This window comes from Ascochyta rabiei, chromosome 22, assembly GCF_004011695.2.
Source record: "Ascochyta rabiei chromosome 22, complete sequence".
Taxonomy (NCBI): Eukaryota; Fungi; Ascomycota; class Dothideomycetes; order Pleosporales; family Didymellaceae; genus Ascochyta; species Ascochyta rabiei.
The window spans coordinates 455746-470166 of record NC_082426.1 but is presented as its reverse complement, the minus strand read 5'-3'; the positions used below and the strand labels follow the sequence as shown (position 1 = coordinate 470166).

The 14421-nt window shown below is 50.9% G+C and overlaps 5 protein-coding genes across 7 annotated transcripts, besides 9 other annotated features; 1 reads left to right on the top strand and 4 right to left on the bottom strand.

Moving 5' to 3' along the window:
- Window positions 1-21: part of a mobile genetic element that runs on past the window's edge.
- Window positions 22-404: a dispersed repeat.
- A 239-nt stretch (window positions 405-643) lies between these two features.
- Window positions 644-904: a dispersed repeat.
- Window positions 905-1302: 398 nt separating this feature from the next.
- Window positions 1303-1360: a dispersed repeat.
- A 612-nt stretch (window positions 1361-1972) lies between these two features.
- On the bottom strand, window positions 1973-4297 carry EKO05_0011372 (uncharacterized protein; the record flags this gene model as incomplete). 2 transcript variants are annotated; one of them, XM_059637979.1, is made up of 5 exons in its annotated part: window positions 1973-2164; window positions 2211-2559; window positions 2608-2970; window positions 3022-3668; window positions 3785-4297. In XM_059637979.1, the coding sequence occupies 5 exons, from the start codon at window positions 4295-4297 to the stop codon at window positions 1973-1975; spliced, it is 2064 nt and encodes a 687-aa protein (XP_059493962.1). The 2 variants fall into 2 exon arrangements, with proteins under 2 accessions (XP_059493962.1, XP_059493961.1); XM_059637978.1 differs by having other exon boundaries at window positions 1973-2559.
- Window positions 3702-3747: a tandem repeat.
- A 19-nt stretch (window positions 4298-4316) lies between the features above and the next one.
- Window positions 4317-4355: a tandem repeat.
- A 368-nt stretch (window positions 4356-4723) lies between these two features.
- Window positions 4724-4791: a tandem repeat.
- A 59-nt stretch (window positions 4792-4850) lies between these two features.
- Window positions 4851-4892: a tandem repeat.
- Window positions 4893-4962: 70 nt separating this feature from the next.
- Window positions 4963-5015: a tandem repeat.
- An 827-nt stretch (window positions 5016-5842) lies between these two features.
- EKO05_0011371 (Beta-ketoacyl-[acyl-carrier-protein] synthase II) lies at window positions 5843-6877 on the bottom strand (the record flags this gene model as incomplete). Its single annotated transcript, XM_038944444.1, has 3 exons — window positions 5843-6345; window positions 6417-6762; window positions 6809-6877. The coding sequence occupies 3 exons, from the start codon at window positions 6875-6877 to the stop codon at window positions 5843-5845; spliced, it is 918 nt and encodes a 305-aa protein (XP_038792560.1).
- Window positions 6878-7436: 559 nt separating this feature from the next.
- Window positions 7437-8786, top strand: EKO05_0011370 (uncharacterized protein; the record flags this gene model as incomplete). The annotated part of the gene is made up of 1 exon (XM_038947543.1): window positions 7437-8786. The coding sequence occupies one exon, from the start codon at window positions 7437-7439 to the stop codon at window positions 8784-8786; it is 1350 nt and encodes a 449-aa protein (XP_038792559.1).
- Window positions 8787-9220: 434 nt separating this feature from the next.
- Window positions 9221-9889, bottom strand: EKO05_0011369 (uncharacterized protein; the record flags this gene model as incomplete). Its single annotated transcript, XM_038947542.1, has 1 exon — window positions 9221-9889. The coding sequence occupies one exon, from the start codon at window positions 9887-9889 to the stop codon at window positions 9221-9223; it is 669 nt and encodes a 222-aa protein (XP_038792558.1).
- A 1620-nt stretch (window positions 9890-11509) lies between these two features.
- EKO05_0011368 (uncharacterized protein) lies at window positions 11510-12690 on the bottom strand (the record flags this gene model as incomplete). 2 transcript variants are annotated; one of them, XM_038944384.1, is made up of 4 exons in its annotated part: window positions 11510-12275; window positions 12329-12437; window positions 12490-12507; window positions 12558-12690. In XM_038944384.1, the coding sequence occupies 4 exons, from the start codon at window positions 12688-12690 to the stop codon at window positions 11510-11512; spliced, it is 1026 nt and encodes a 341-aa protein (XP_038792557.1). The 2 variants fall into 2 exon arrangements, with proteins under 2 accessions (XP_038792557.1, XP_059493960.1); XM_059637977.1 differs by having other exon boundaries at window positions 12329-12690.
- Between the last annotated feature and the right edge of the window lie 1731 nt (window positions 12691-14421).

Sequence of the window (14421 nt, the reverse complement as noted above, 5' to 3'; positions counted from 1 at the left end):
TAGTAATAAAATAAGAGTAGAGAAGGGTAATTATTTCCTTAGCGTTCTAAGAATAATCTAAGTTATAAGACAAGTATTAGGGCTTAAGATATTCCTTAGTAAGCCTAGAAGTGTATCTCTATACTAGAGCTATACAGGCTCTTTCTATAGGATATTAATCTAAATTAATATTAAGTTAGTTGTAAATTAACGCTTACTACTGTTTAAAGGTAGGTTCTTTACTATTACTTAATTTATTAATAGTTAGAGTTTATCTACTAAGCCTAGGGGTATAAACAGGGCTTAGAGAACTAAATCTCTAAGTTAGTTAGGGGGACTTAGTAGTAGGTATAGGATTATCTTTGTATAGAGAGGTTTATACTTAAAGCCTAGCTATTTTAGACTATAGTTAGTCTATCTCTATATGCAGCTTATCCTAATCTAAGTACTTATCTAATTTACTTTTAGTAAGTAGTTTATTTACTAATCCTTTAGGAGGCACAGTTGCCTAAATCCTAGTAGATCTTCTAATAGGTTCCTTTAAACTAGGGTTAGTAGTGTCTAATATTAGTAGTAATCTAATTTAGGTAGTTTCTTACTAATTTCTAAGTGTTTATCTTAGTGTAATCTAACATAGCTTTTTCTAAAGGTAATTCTAGAGTAGTAAGTTATAGAAAATTCTAAACCTAAAGGCTTTAGTTACTAGAAAGTCTCTAGAATCCTAACTGTTGTATTAAACAATAATTAGAACCTAGTCTTAGTTTGTAACTGGAAGAGATCTAAATCTAGAGGTACTTAAAATAACTAAACAATTTTGCAATATTATTTAGAGGCTGTTACTAGCTAGGATAAGTTTTTAAGTATAATAGAATAATATAGAATAATAGAAGTTTCTAAAAGATATAGGTATCTACTATAAGGTGTATAGAAGCACTAGGATAGTTTATATAGAGTATTGTTCTATTCCTATAGGTCTTATATAAAAGAATACTTAAAAACTAGCTCTCTATACCTGTTAACCTTGTGCCTTTTATACCTTATAAGAGTAGGGAAGAATTAGAGTGCTAGCCTAGGGTGTAGGGTGGACACGGATGTAACGGCACCGAGTTAGTAATAAGTTAGAGAGGAATTGCACAAGGCTTTAGGTAACTAGTGCGTTACACTTCTATCTTATATCCTAGTTAGTACTCTAATTCTTTTTAGTACTTTTAGGTATAAAGGCATAAGGTATAATACGTCTAGATAGCTAGTTTTTAGGTATTCTTTTATATAAGACCTATAGGAATAGAATAATTCTCTATATAACTATTATAGTACTTCTACACACCTTGTAGCGGATATCCACGCCTATTAGAGACTTCTACTATCCTGTGTTGTTATAAGCTAATCCCTTAAGTATGTTTAACAGTTTTATATTCTAAAATGACTTTTTATTTTTTTAAGCTCTAGTACAAGGTATTGTTGAAATTTGTAATGATCTACCTAACGCTAAACTCCGGAACTTGGCTTACTTCCTCTTGTTTAGTCCTCGCTCTTGTACCAACACATAGTGCTAAGACTAATCGACCTCGATGAACATCGTTACTACATAGGCTGTGCTCATCTCGACATGGCAAAAGATAATTCCACTTCAATCAAATCGCCTATGCAAATTGCTGTCTCACCGTTCAGATCGTTGACGACAGATGGTACTGTTAGATAGTTTGATAATGTCAATGAAGCAACAAGGAACCCGATATATGTTTGTTGTGCTCGTCCGCCGCGTGGTCAACAACATATGCGGCGTGCAAGGTAGCGGCTCCCCGCTGTGGTGGGTATAATAATAGGGTAGTGACAGACATCGACTACCAAGGCGAGACCGCGGGTCCACGCGGCCGGTATGGGTTTGTGGCGGGCGTAATCCAGGTTCCCCGGGATATGCCACCTCTTCGTTGAAAGGACATTAAACGTGTGTCGTAGAATGTGAAGATGATTTCAGTAGCAAGCAGATAGCTCAGACCTCGCCAGCATCTACCATGGTAACGTCGCCGCCACCATGCTCTTCCAGAACAAATGGGGTTGTGCGAGGAAGAATAGCAGATTGAGGTCGAGGGTGTTCGAGGTCCAGATGGTCGGGCATGCTTACTGGGCTGCCGGAGCGTGGTGTATCAAAATCTTCGTCCGGTGGTGGGGAGAAGTCCCAGACCTAATGGAGTCAGCCTACCGTCGCATAAGAGACTTTGATCGCTTGCCTCCATGATGGTGCGCCCGCCTCTGCTAGCCATTATGACAGCCTTCTCTTCTTCGAACACAACTCTCCATACTGCTTCAGCTGGCGTGCTAAGCTCCCGAACAAGAGTGCCCTTTTTCAGGTCCCAGACCTTGACTCGGCCATCACTGCCACCGCTGACTATCCGGGTGTTGTCGAATTGTAGGCTGGTCACACTGTTGTCGTGGGCCGCTAGTCTGTGAATTGCCTGATAAGTGGCTAGACTCCAGACCCGAACCGAACCATCTGATCCACCTGTCACGAGGATATCGTCGCGCATCTGGAGTTGCCCAACGAGCGACGTATGGCCTTGTAGCACAGCCAAGCATTTCCTGTCACAACTTAGCAAGAGGCGGTTGGAGGTGATACCAATAAGTTACCCGTCATTTGGATCCCAGATCCGGACACTTGTGTCCAGACTTCCTGTCGCAATCTTCTTCCCATCGAAGGCGATGGCGTAAATCTGGCTAAAATGGCCCGTGAGTGTACGCAAGCACTTGCCTTCGGAAATGCTCCAAATTTTGGCCGTGGTGTCGTAGCTACCCGATACGACGATATCGCCATGAATCTCCAAGCATCTAACGCTGGCTTGATGGCCAATGAGCACGTGCTTACAGATGCCTTTTTTGAGATCCCAGATCCGCAGGGTGGTATCGCGGGAGCCGGAAATCGCGGTGTTGGCGTCGGACATCTTCAGGCATCGCACTGTCGAAGTGTGTCCGCGGAGTGTGAATTGAGGACATCTGCAGTCTTGGTGAGCCACTTTCGAGTCCTGGGCCTGTGCTCAGACGTACCCTGTAGCCAAGTTCCACACTCGTACGTCCCGGTCGCAACCACCACTGACCAGGAGGTCGCCCCAAGGAACCATTGCCCACACGCCCATGACGTGGCCTTGCAGTGTTTTCTGGTGATCGCCAACGGTATCAAAGACGTGGATCTTTGCGTTATCGAGGGCGACAACGATATACTTTTTGGTCAGGTGCAGACTGGTCACGACGCCCTGGTCTGGGGTGATCTGCCGGGCATCGCATACACCACCGTTGCGCCATGCTGTTTCGACCATGTAGCGCTGCTTGAAGTGTGATCGGTACGTGATAGCCTTGGACTTGCGTTGTGAAGTGGACCTCTTTGCGCCCCGGTCCAGGCTTTGGGTTCGTAGTTCTCCAGTGGCCGCGCTGGGTGAGGCTGCCTGGAGGAGCTTGTTTGTAGGTGTGTCATCGGCTCTCGAGGTGCGGTCTGGTTCTTGTGCCCACGGCGGCTCGGTGTCCATGTCGTCACCGGGCGAGTGCGTTTCGTTTCGTTCTTCGTGCGAAAGCTGCCTGAAGGAAAATTTCTGGCACAGCAACCTCCAGGCGCCGTCGTCATTGACTAGTTCTCGCCACTTTTTGGAGACCTGCGAGGCTCGTGCCAGCGTGGTAGGGTCGTCGACACATTCGAGGATCTGCAAGGCATGTTAGCCACTCTCGTCTCCGTCCACGTCCACGTCCACGTTGACGTTCACGTTCACGTTCACGTTCACGCTAGTCTAGGCAGCAGCATGCGCCATGCGATACGTACCCTCAGAGACAGCTCGGTGGGCAGGACCAGGAATGGGTCCTTTTTCAACCTCGGGCTAACGAATTCGGCGACGAAGCTCAGTTCCTGACTGTCGCACAGGTTGAGCAGCTCTCCCAGCAATCTCAGGCGCTCGGCCCGGTTCATGTCGCCAAAGTGGCCGCGTATGGCCTTGATGTGCGAGTCTTCATGTTCGGCGGCTGTGCTCCAGTCGGGGACACGCTGAGTCGGCGTGGGACTCGGGGCTGGCGTGGGCGGCGATGCGGGCGCAGAGGGGAGTAGATTGTGCGGTATGGTGGCAGAGAGCGGGCTCGTGGGCGTGATGATGGGCCGTGGCACTCCTGAGCGCGACAGCCTGCTGGGCTTGCGGGTGCGCGTAACGGGCGAGGAGAGCATGGCGGCCCGCGAGGACGAGGCGGCGGCCGAGGCGGCCATGTCGGAGTCGGAGTCGATTTGCGCGCCAACACTGTGGTGGCCGTGGCGCTGCGGCGTGAAGTAGTCGTCGTCGTGCTCCATGGCTCGCGGCGGGGACGGGGGTGCGGCGCGGTGCGGTGCGGTGGGTTGCGCTGCGCTGACCCTACCCTTTCGACTTCCAAGACTCGGTGCGACTGCTGCAGCGAGCACGACAGCGGCGTGCAAGGGGAGACGAGACGACAGAGGCAGCGTCGGCAGTATGCAACGGGGCCAGGCAAGGGCTTCAGGTACCAGCGCGCCCAGGGGAGCGTGTATGCTGGCGTGTCGAATGCTACGCTCTGGCTGCGGAGGCGGCGAGGGGGCCCGGACGTGTTTCGTCTGCCCTCGGGGCTAGAGAGTAGTCGAGGCAAGCAGGCGGTCAAGCACGCAACAGGAAACAGGACGAACCAGGGGCACTCTGCTGTATTCCCACACGACGGTCACACGCTACCAGGCGAACAGACCGTGGTATCGTGCACAGGAAATGCAGCACACGCACACGCACGGACACGGACACAGGCACAGACAGGCACACGCACACGCACACGCACGGGCACGGTACGGAGCGAGCGTGGAAGAGGATGGCGAGAATGGGAGGCTCCACCTGGGAAGCGTGGTCTGCCGTCTGCCGTCTGCCGTCTGCCGTCTGCCGTCTGCCAAGGAGGCCGTCGTGCTGTCTAGAGGGACGACACATGACACATGACCATCACGCTGCCCGTCTGACGGCTGCTCTCAGCTCTCGGCTCTCAGCTCAGCTGCGTCCTGGCTCTCGGCTCTCAGCAATCAGGCGCGGCAGGAGTGCCAATCAACGGCAGCCGCTAGGCCGCCCATCTTCAAACCTCCTCGTCCTGCTACCTGTCTCACCATCACCAAACGACAGCCACCGTCACGGCCGTCTGTCTGCACGCGCAAGCCCCAAACAAGCGGCCAGTGCGGAAATGGTCGGCGTGTGAAACAAGCGTCAACAAGTGTCCAGCCTGGCTCACCTCTTTTTCCACGCCCTGACTGACGTAGGTCTGTCCCCTCCCCTCTCTTCACCGGCCGCTCTCCGGCCAAAGTCGCCAGGTGGGCAGTCCACCTTGGCAGGCACGACATCGTGAGAGGAGGTTGGCAGTCCACCTTGGCAGGCATGACATCGTGAGAGGAGGTGGGCAGTCCACCTTGGCAGGCATGACATCGTGAGAGGAGTCTGGTTTGCAGGCAAAGAAAGCCACAGCACTTCCGTCGTGCGATGGTCTCCAAGTAAAGGGAGCCTTTGTCCAAGCTGTATCCACTTGCAAATGCTCTCCTGTTTCGTCCTCTGCCCGCACGAGAACGTCAGAAGAGGGTCCATCGTTGCACGATCCAGATGGTCCCGCAGGATGCGCATGTCCGCACTGCCCAAGTCACTTTGAGCGTACGTCGTGGCAAGGCTGTGAGTGAGTCTTGCGTGGTGAGGTCAAGGTGGATAGATAGTACCGAGTGAACTGCACAATGTCCCTCAAGTGCCCTGCACGGCCACCCAAAATTAGCCTCGACATTTCGATTACAATAGTATACAGTGTGTCCTGGTGCAACAACCAACGGCACAGAGACATGACATAGGCCTACACCTCGGTTCACGGCCGTCTAAGCCTTCCCGTTCTCCGTCATCATTCTGCTCGACTGCTTCACAAGGCTGGCCTCCTCCCCAGGATCGCCCTTGAACTTCCACAGTCCGTTTGCGACCTCATCGTCACTTGCCTTCTCCAGCCTCTTTAGTTCCCTTCTCATGTAGCCCACAATCTGAGCCAACTTCTGAAAGTCCACGTCTTCCTTGGCGCCCAGCAGGTTACGCCAGACAGCAGCTGCAAGCATGGCATCGCCCTTCATAAGACCCTCATCGTACGACAAAAGGACCGCACGCCATTGCGAGAACATGTCCTTGAGGTGCTTCTGGCGGAGAGAGTTGGCGTTGAACTTGTGCCACACCACAAGTCGATCTTCGGCAGCGTAGAAGGCGTGGTTAGTCAGGTGCTGGATCCACACGCTGGCGTGCGATTGCGGCAGCATTCTAAATCGCACCTGGAGCATGTACATGTGGATGAAGGTGATCTGCGTCCAGTTGGCAAAGGTAGGTTTGAGCCCGAGCGCTGTGTATTGTGAGTATGACATGGCTGGGGGAGCTGCTGCAGCTTGATCGTTGGAGGCCGGCAACACGTACTCTCGTACCACCATCCCACACCCTCTCCTAGGTGTACACCATTCTCGATCGTGGGGATCTCGGCACCTTTCTGAAGGGCTTGGGGGATCGTGTATTCGCCGGGTTTCGAACATTCTTTGATCAGATCCCTCGTGGCGCCGTACGCTACGTAAGGCTCTGTCATCAACGGTGCCTTCTCACGCAACTTCTGCGCAAGCCCAGACACACCGGACTTGACATTGGGATATGGTTTCTTGATCGTCTCAGGCCTGACATCCGCGTGAAGGCTACGCGATGCGTGGTAAAGACTCGGTGCGGTGGTAGAGAAGTTTCGTTGCACTCGGCGAAGACTTGTCTTGTTCCTCGACTGCCAACGTTAGCCGAGACTACGGAGGCGTGGCCTCGTTCCTCACCTGTAGCCAAGAGGAGCTTGACTTGGACAGCGCGCGTGAGCATGTTCTGCAGGTGAAGCTGGTCGCCATGGTTGTGGTTGATGAGGCCGAGCGCCGTGAGCCTTTGCAGATACCCAAGTTCAAAAAGTCGCGACGCGCGCCTTGCCGCAACGATCCATGACCTCACCACACCTAGCTCCTCCACCCTCGCCAATCGAAGCATCACCACGACACACCGCTGCACCCAAACACAGCAAGTTCACAGTGCTTCCACTTGCGACATAGCTTTCTAGATTCTTCTCGCGCTGTACCGAGACACGTCAGTCTACATCAAGAGCTTGCTAACCACCAGCGCACCTCCAAACGATTGCAACGATTGCAAGCAGCACCCAAGAGCCAATCAAGTCAAACAAGCAGCTGCCACAGCCCGGCGAAGCTACATCAGCATGCAAAAAGGGCAAGGATCCGAGCCAAGCCTACAGCTGACCTCGTGACTCCAGGCTGTGTATCGCGCATCCTTCTGGGGTAGGTTACCGTAGGTATAAGCCTCCGCAGCGTTCCTCGCAAACTTGCGCAGACAACTCTCCAGCCCGCCCCAACATGCAACCTTCAGCTTGATCCCGCGCAGCTCAGCCGCACTGGTACAAACATGCATTCCGCGAGTGTATCTCTTGCAGGGGCTTCTGACACCAACTTGGCCCAAAAGCTTCTATACATCGACGTCTTCTCCCACACCAAGCACACTTACACCACTGGAGACATCGTACGTGGTGTGGTGCGTGTCGATCCTACCGCACGCCCCCAGAACGTAAGCATATTCTTCAGAGGAACCTGCATTCTTTACAACAAAGACTTTGAGGGATGCCAGACCGAACTCTTTCGCCTTGAGCGAGAGCTATTCACATCCTCGGGCACCAGCGAGAATTATGACATCCTGCGCCGAGGCACAGCTGACGATGGGAAAGTCGACCTTCCCTTTCAATTTACCTTTCCACATGTGGTAGCTCAGACGCCACCCGCGGGGCGGGAATGGCACTACTCAAAAGATTCCTTTGGTCATCCTCGGTTCCAGCATTCCCCAGGATTTTTGCTACCTCCAACGTGCACGTCCTCGACAAACGCGGGGGTTGCAGTCGCTCCAGGTGTCTCGTACTACCTCGAGGCACGGTTAGATTCATCCTTGAAGATTCGACAAGAGGTAAAGTTCGTACCACCGGCACCAGAGTATGACTTGTTGCTTCTGCAGCCCAATATCGACTTCGGAACGAGTTTGCCCAGGCAGCAGTGCCGCTATAAGTTCATTCGAACGCGAAAGCTATTACCCGGTTATAAGGAGAAAAGCGGCAAGTTCAGCAAGGTGAAGGACTTCCTGGTCGAGAAAGAGCTTTTCTTCGGTATAGAGACCTTCAGCGAAATCCCCTTCTACAAATTCAACGTTCTGGCCACTCCACCTCGCGTCATAGTCATCGGCTCCGATTTTCCCATACTCGTCACATTGCAGCATCTCGATCGGTCATCATCTATTCCCGAACCCCCTCCGCTCTTTTTGCGCCGCGTACGAGTGCAAATAATTTCCACTTATAACACATTTGTCCCGCAACCGAAAGACTCAGTCAATTGTGCCAGTGAACACATTGACCGCGCTGAACACACGACCACACTGATTGACAAAAAGTTCACTTCTGGAAATGGGGAGCCTCTACAAGACGGCCTAAATATGGCCGACTTGGGAGATCATCGGAAACTCAAGGCTGACGGATTGATTACACCAAGTTTCTCGACCTATGGAATGACACTGGAGCACGTGATGCAGGTCGAGATGTGGGGCGAATGCGTAAAAAATGAGTGGTCTGGGATCGTGTGCAAAGAAAAAGTCCAGTTCGTCTCGGGCTGGACATTCAGCTCGATTTCGGGAGAGAACGGGACGATTGGACTGGACCAGTTGCACGCAAGGCCACCTCCTCAAGCGTTTCCGCCACCAGAGTACTACACTGTGTGAACTGCTGGTTCTCTTTCGAAGAGACAGGCAATGGCACAATTAAACTCCAAGGCGGTAAATTAGAGATTGAAGACAACAGATATTTCAATAAGACGCACGGCAGTCATCTTCTCGGAAATATGTGTTAAGTTGCAGATTGTTGATGTGGATGTTTGTCAGTATGGTAGCCATGATGACGAGTTACACCCATGCCCCAGAGTACTAGTTATGGACACAGGGCATTATCTCCATGTCCTTGACAGGCGATCATGGCCGGAGCTGGACTTCCATGAGTTCAATTGAGACATCTGAGTACTACACTATCCTTCTTCAAACTGACATACTGAGTCCATGAGCATTACTCAAATGTAAGCAGAGTGACTGAAGGTCGACGGTTTTATCATCAGCCCCCCAGTCTGTTGGAACCTACTCCTCCCCTAGGTCGTGGAATGTTCTCAGCAGCCGTACACGATCCTGAATCCTTGGATTGGCCAAGCAGGAGGTGCGACATTTGGAAAATCCCAGTAGTTTGGCAAATTCCCACCATCGTACGCCATGCCCATTTGGAAAGTCAGCGTCTCAGCACAAACTGTCTCGTTGACTGCCGCGATGCCACCAACGCCCCTTGTCTTCTCCAAAGCTTCTGACTCCCCATTGATACGACCAAACAAGCTCACCCCTTCACTGCCTTTGTATGTGTTCCAAGTCGCGATGGCGTCCGCATCGCCTTGGACTTGGTATATATCGAAACTTGGATTCGTACCTTGCATCTTCTGGAGCTTTTCGTTTGGCAAGACGAACTCAAGACGGCAGGTCTTGTTGGAAGCTGCGGACGGAAGTCCTTGGAATTGCACGCGTGTGGCGATCTCGCCCTCGCCGAGTATCTGCCGGCGGAGCATGAAGAAGAGTGTGGTGTTATGAAGATGGCCGACGCCGTAGTCGGGATAGCGAGAGTTGACTATGGTGAGGTCAGAAGGATAGACCCTCTGACAAACGTACGGCCCGCTAGACGGTGTACCGAATGTGGTATTTGTCGTATCTGTGGCATTCGACAAAGGATATGGGACAGCGAAAGTGCACCGCAGCAGGAGTGTGGCGAATGCTGATAGAGAGGTGAAACGCATAGACCGCAGTGACTAGGGGGATGGTTCGGTTGTGAAACCCACAGAGAGACAAATGAAAAGGATGGAGTAGCAGAACGCTGAGTGATGCTGATAAAGGTTAGAGGTATTCGTGATGTTATGTTGTATGAGGGCAAATGCATGTTCGCACTGTTGACGCGCTTGTATTTGTATATTTTGTGTAGCTGAAGCTGAAGCTACGATGGCAGGCTGTGAGTGTGGAAGGTGTAAAGGTGAACTGCGAGAATGGACAGCGCGCTCGTACCTTGGTAAACATTTTCCAAAACCCAGTCTCTGCTCAGCTCCGCCTCATCAGTGACACAAAAAAACAGTATTCGTGTTTGGGTGAGATACGGATGAAACCCATAGCTGGACATAAGTAGTCTTCCACAATCCACAATTGACAATTCCCTGCTCACAGATCAAAATTCGGATCCGGCTCAAGTTTCGCGAACCTCGATCCCGATCTATAGCCTATCAGTACTTCTTTATCCTATCTGAAGGTCGAGCACATGGCCTTTCTTTGTAAAGACGCTAAGGTATGGAGGCCGAGGTTGAGGAAGCCAACTGAGTGCGGAGACACATAAGCAATCTTCACGCTCATTGTCGTATAGTGTAGTGAAATGATGCGTAACGGATTCGTGGACGTGAAGTATCAGCTCATCAGGAAGGGTATGCGGTCAAATACAGACTGCGCTGTAGCACTGCCTAGCCATATTCGCTGCTTGCGTGAATCAGACCCATACAGGAGCTACTTGCGCCTGTCCACGACGTAAATTACTACGCATGCTTCCGACAGTAGGCCAGGCTCGATTTGCAAAGACCTTCTCGTCCGACACTAACTCTCGGAGTTGAGCTGGACTTCGATGGGATATGTATGGTAAGACCTCGATTCTATGCATAAATGTGACAGGGACGATGTGAGCTCATGCAGACCTCGACAAGTACTGTGCAGCTGGCCGGATCGACGTAACGATTGCGCTGGATTCATGACGTGAAGGACACGGGCATCAGCTGTTGAAAATCTTGTGGCAGATGTAAAGTGTTCAAACGAAGCCACTAGGGAATTGATTCTAGTGAGCACAAGACTATGAAAGCTGTATAAGACGGGGATCTCAAAGTTCCTGAACCAAGTTAGCTTGAGCTCAACCATCCAATAGAAAGTGCAATAAGAGCGTGCCGAAGAAGATCAGACATCCAAGGAAGACATTCGTATTGCGTTCAGCGCCTCTGTCTAGGTTCAAGTCGAGACTAACGTGGAAACTGCGAATAGTGGAATATTTCATCATAAAAAGCAATTGCGATGAAAGCTGCATGGGACTTACTGTGGTACGAGTATAGCAAGGTCGTCGTTGTTGTCAGTAGCAAGAGCTCGTTGCAAACACAGATGGATACTCCCTTCTGAGTACGCTCGGTGAGGTGGAGGAGTTTGAAGCAGCAGAAATGGGAACTTTTTTAATATGGGTCCGGCGAAATGTTCTACCGAGATGTGCGTGGAGTCGCCATGCGTCTGGAGAGCCCAAAAACATGTGATTCACTCAACGATCCTGCCAATGTGGCGCCCGCTTTGTAGTGTTTGGCATTGCACTAGTTCCGTGTTGGTAGTAAACAAAGAGCAGATGCCTACAACTCCACCACAATCTTTCCAAAACTAACTCCGGCTTTCTGCTTGTTCAAGCCCTCTTGCACAGAGTCAAGACCACCCTTCACAACGATTGCCTCGGGCGAGGCCTTCAAAGTTCCTTTCTGCAGAGCTTCGGGTACCCATTTTGCCCAAATAACATCGCCAATGTATTTGTCGTCGAGCGCAACACTTGGTCCGAAGACACTTGTGCCCTTGATACCGTCAGGCAGGCCTTCAGCACCAGGCAACACCGACCCGTACTTTCCGCCGAGCTTCTTGTACACCGGAGACCACGCCTTCACGGCGTCGGGTGTGCCAATAGCATCGCAGACACCAGCAAACTCGGTGCCCTCGAGCGCAGCGATAATGTCGTCTGCTACCGAAGAGGAGTGGTAGTCAAACACAGCGGTAGCTCCCAGGTCCTTGACACCGTCAATGTTGCGCTCCGATGCAACGCTGATAACCTTGTGACCTGCGCCAGCTGCGAGCTGGATGGCTGTCGCGCCGACGCTGCTCGAGCCACCCCACACTAGCACAGACTTGCCGCTCAAAGGAGGGCTTGCATCTGAGCTCTTCGGAAGAGGAAGAGCGAGGGTTTCCTTCTTGAAGAGGCAGGCTGCGGCCGTCGAGATTGCGAGTGGGAGGACGGCTGCTGAGGTGTAGGACAGGTTGTCGGGGATCTTGGACACGACGAGCGCGTTGAGAGAAGTGTAGAGCTGGAAGCCGCCCTGCGCAGGGTTGTTGCTTACGAGAGAGAATGCATGTCTATCCACATCCAGGATTAGCGAAGTGCTTGACGCACGCAGATAGTTGCATACCCGAGGACACGATCGCCTTTCTTCACATGTGTGACACCCTCGCCAACTTCGTGGACCTCGCCGGCTACATCAGTCCCCAAAACATTAGGGTATTTCTGGAGGAAGATGCCTGCAGATGTCAATTGCTGTCCGCTGCTATTATTGACGAGTGGGTGATGCACCATAATCCTGGATCTTCCCTAGCCTACATTAGCTTTCATTGTGCTCAGATTTGCTGGAAAGTGCTTACAGTCTACAGGGTTGACAGCGGCTGCATGATTCCTCACAACGATCTCTCCCTTGCCGGCAGAAGGCAATGGCGCGTTCTTGACCTGCAGTGGGTTGGCTTTAGCCTCTGTGATGAAAGCGGCTTTGTTAGACATGGTGAGAAGAATCAGTAGTAAGTGGTGAGTATGTGGAAGTCAGTCTCGTAGACTTGAACGTCAGAAGTAAATCTTCCCAAGCTCAGCTTCAAGCTTCCTTACAAAGCCTCCCTCCCCACATGGCCCCACATCCCCACTGTCTCGAGCTTTGTCGCTGTTTATTAGATTGGTAAGCTCAGGCGATGGTGCAATGATGGCTTTAGGTAACACACCGCGGTAACTATAGTGACATCATGGTTTTGGCTCGAAGTCCGCAAGCGGTTGACGGATATTACACCGACGCAGGATCTCAAGCACGATCGCACACGAAAAATCAAGGCCACCAGCCAGTTGCATACTTATCGCTTCAGGATCGACATTCAGCGATGGACTGCAATCTGGTCTAAGTTCAATCTCCAACTAACGGTCAGGTCGAATGGAGGTTAAGCGTTCTCCAGGTTACTTCTTCTTGTGATGTTCAGTATGTACTACAGCCATGCGGTAGCCTTTCGGTGTATAACCGACAGCAAGTGCAGCACTCTGGAGTGCTACGGCATTCTTGGTTGAGGGTTAACTATGCAAGGCTACTTTGAGGAGCAGTGAGGACAATTGATTGGCTAGGACAAGGCCATATCAACTGCTTCTGCCGCTCTCTTTACAAAATTAGGGCTAAGACGCTATTTCTTCTATTTCTTGTAGGCTTTATATCGCTAAAAGATAGTGGGAAAAGATTCTTTCTTAGTTTCCTACAGAAGCGCTACATTATAGTCCCTACAGAGTTTCTTATACTAGATCCTCCTGTGAAGATGACTAGGATCCGCCCTAAACAAGCCTAGCATAGTCGACTTCCAGCAAAGAATGCGGTAACCTGCGCTGCACTAGAGCTATGAACAAGCTGGAAAGTCAGAACGATGCTTTGACTACGACAATAAAGCAGGGAAGCCTCATAGCTTACTTGTATTGTATAGGCTAGGTAATAATTTTGGCAGCGAAGGCATCTTTGACTCCAGTCGCCCCCTTCGCCAGCTTTTCAGTACGTTTGTGTGGAATAAGTTCTTGAACACGTATCGTTGAAAACCTGACCAATCCAGCAATGCTAGCAGATGGTCAGTCTATCAGACGACAGCGGGAAAACCTCAAAATACTTACCAACCAGCGCAAGTATCTGAAGTGTCATCGCTCAAGCAGAGTTTGTTTCGGCTCCTGTTCCGCGCACAAGGCCCAACAGTCTTGAAGTCACATATTTTCTCTTAGTCATGAACTTTCAGCTTGTGCTCGTAATCTGTACCTCTCCCACTCAGCTGTTTTCTGAATGTCATCAGCATTGATCACGGCCTTTGAGAGTTTGAGGATGGGCGATTGCCCTCGTTGTGAGTAGAGGGCGTACGTAGGGTAGCACCGTAGTGACAAACCCTAGGGATTGAATCGCATCACAGTCGAAACGTAGCCACTATGTCCAAGCTTATCGTTCCTTATACAATCCTCAATACTATCAACAAGACAACAGTGGCCTGCTCGACGCGTCACAGTCTGCTGATAGGTCAAGAAGATGGCGCTTTACTCGGGAGAGTCTATCTCAAAAGAGTACTAGGGACAGGGTCGAGATCCGAGGGGAGTAGGCGAAGCTAAAAGACAACCGGATGCGCATGGTGAATATCAAGGTGAAAAGAATGAGCAGGATTGTGAGAACCATCACCATAGACACGAGTGATGATCGCGTACAAAGTGAAGTACAAGTATACCATGTCCAGG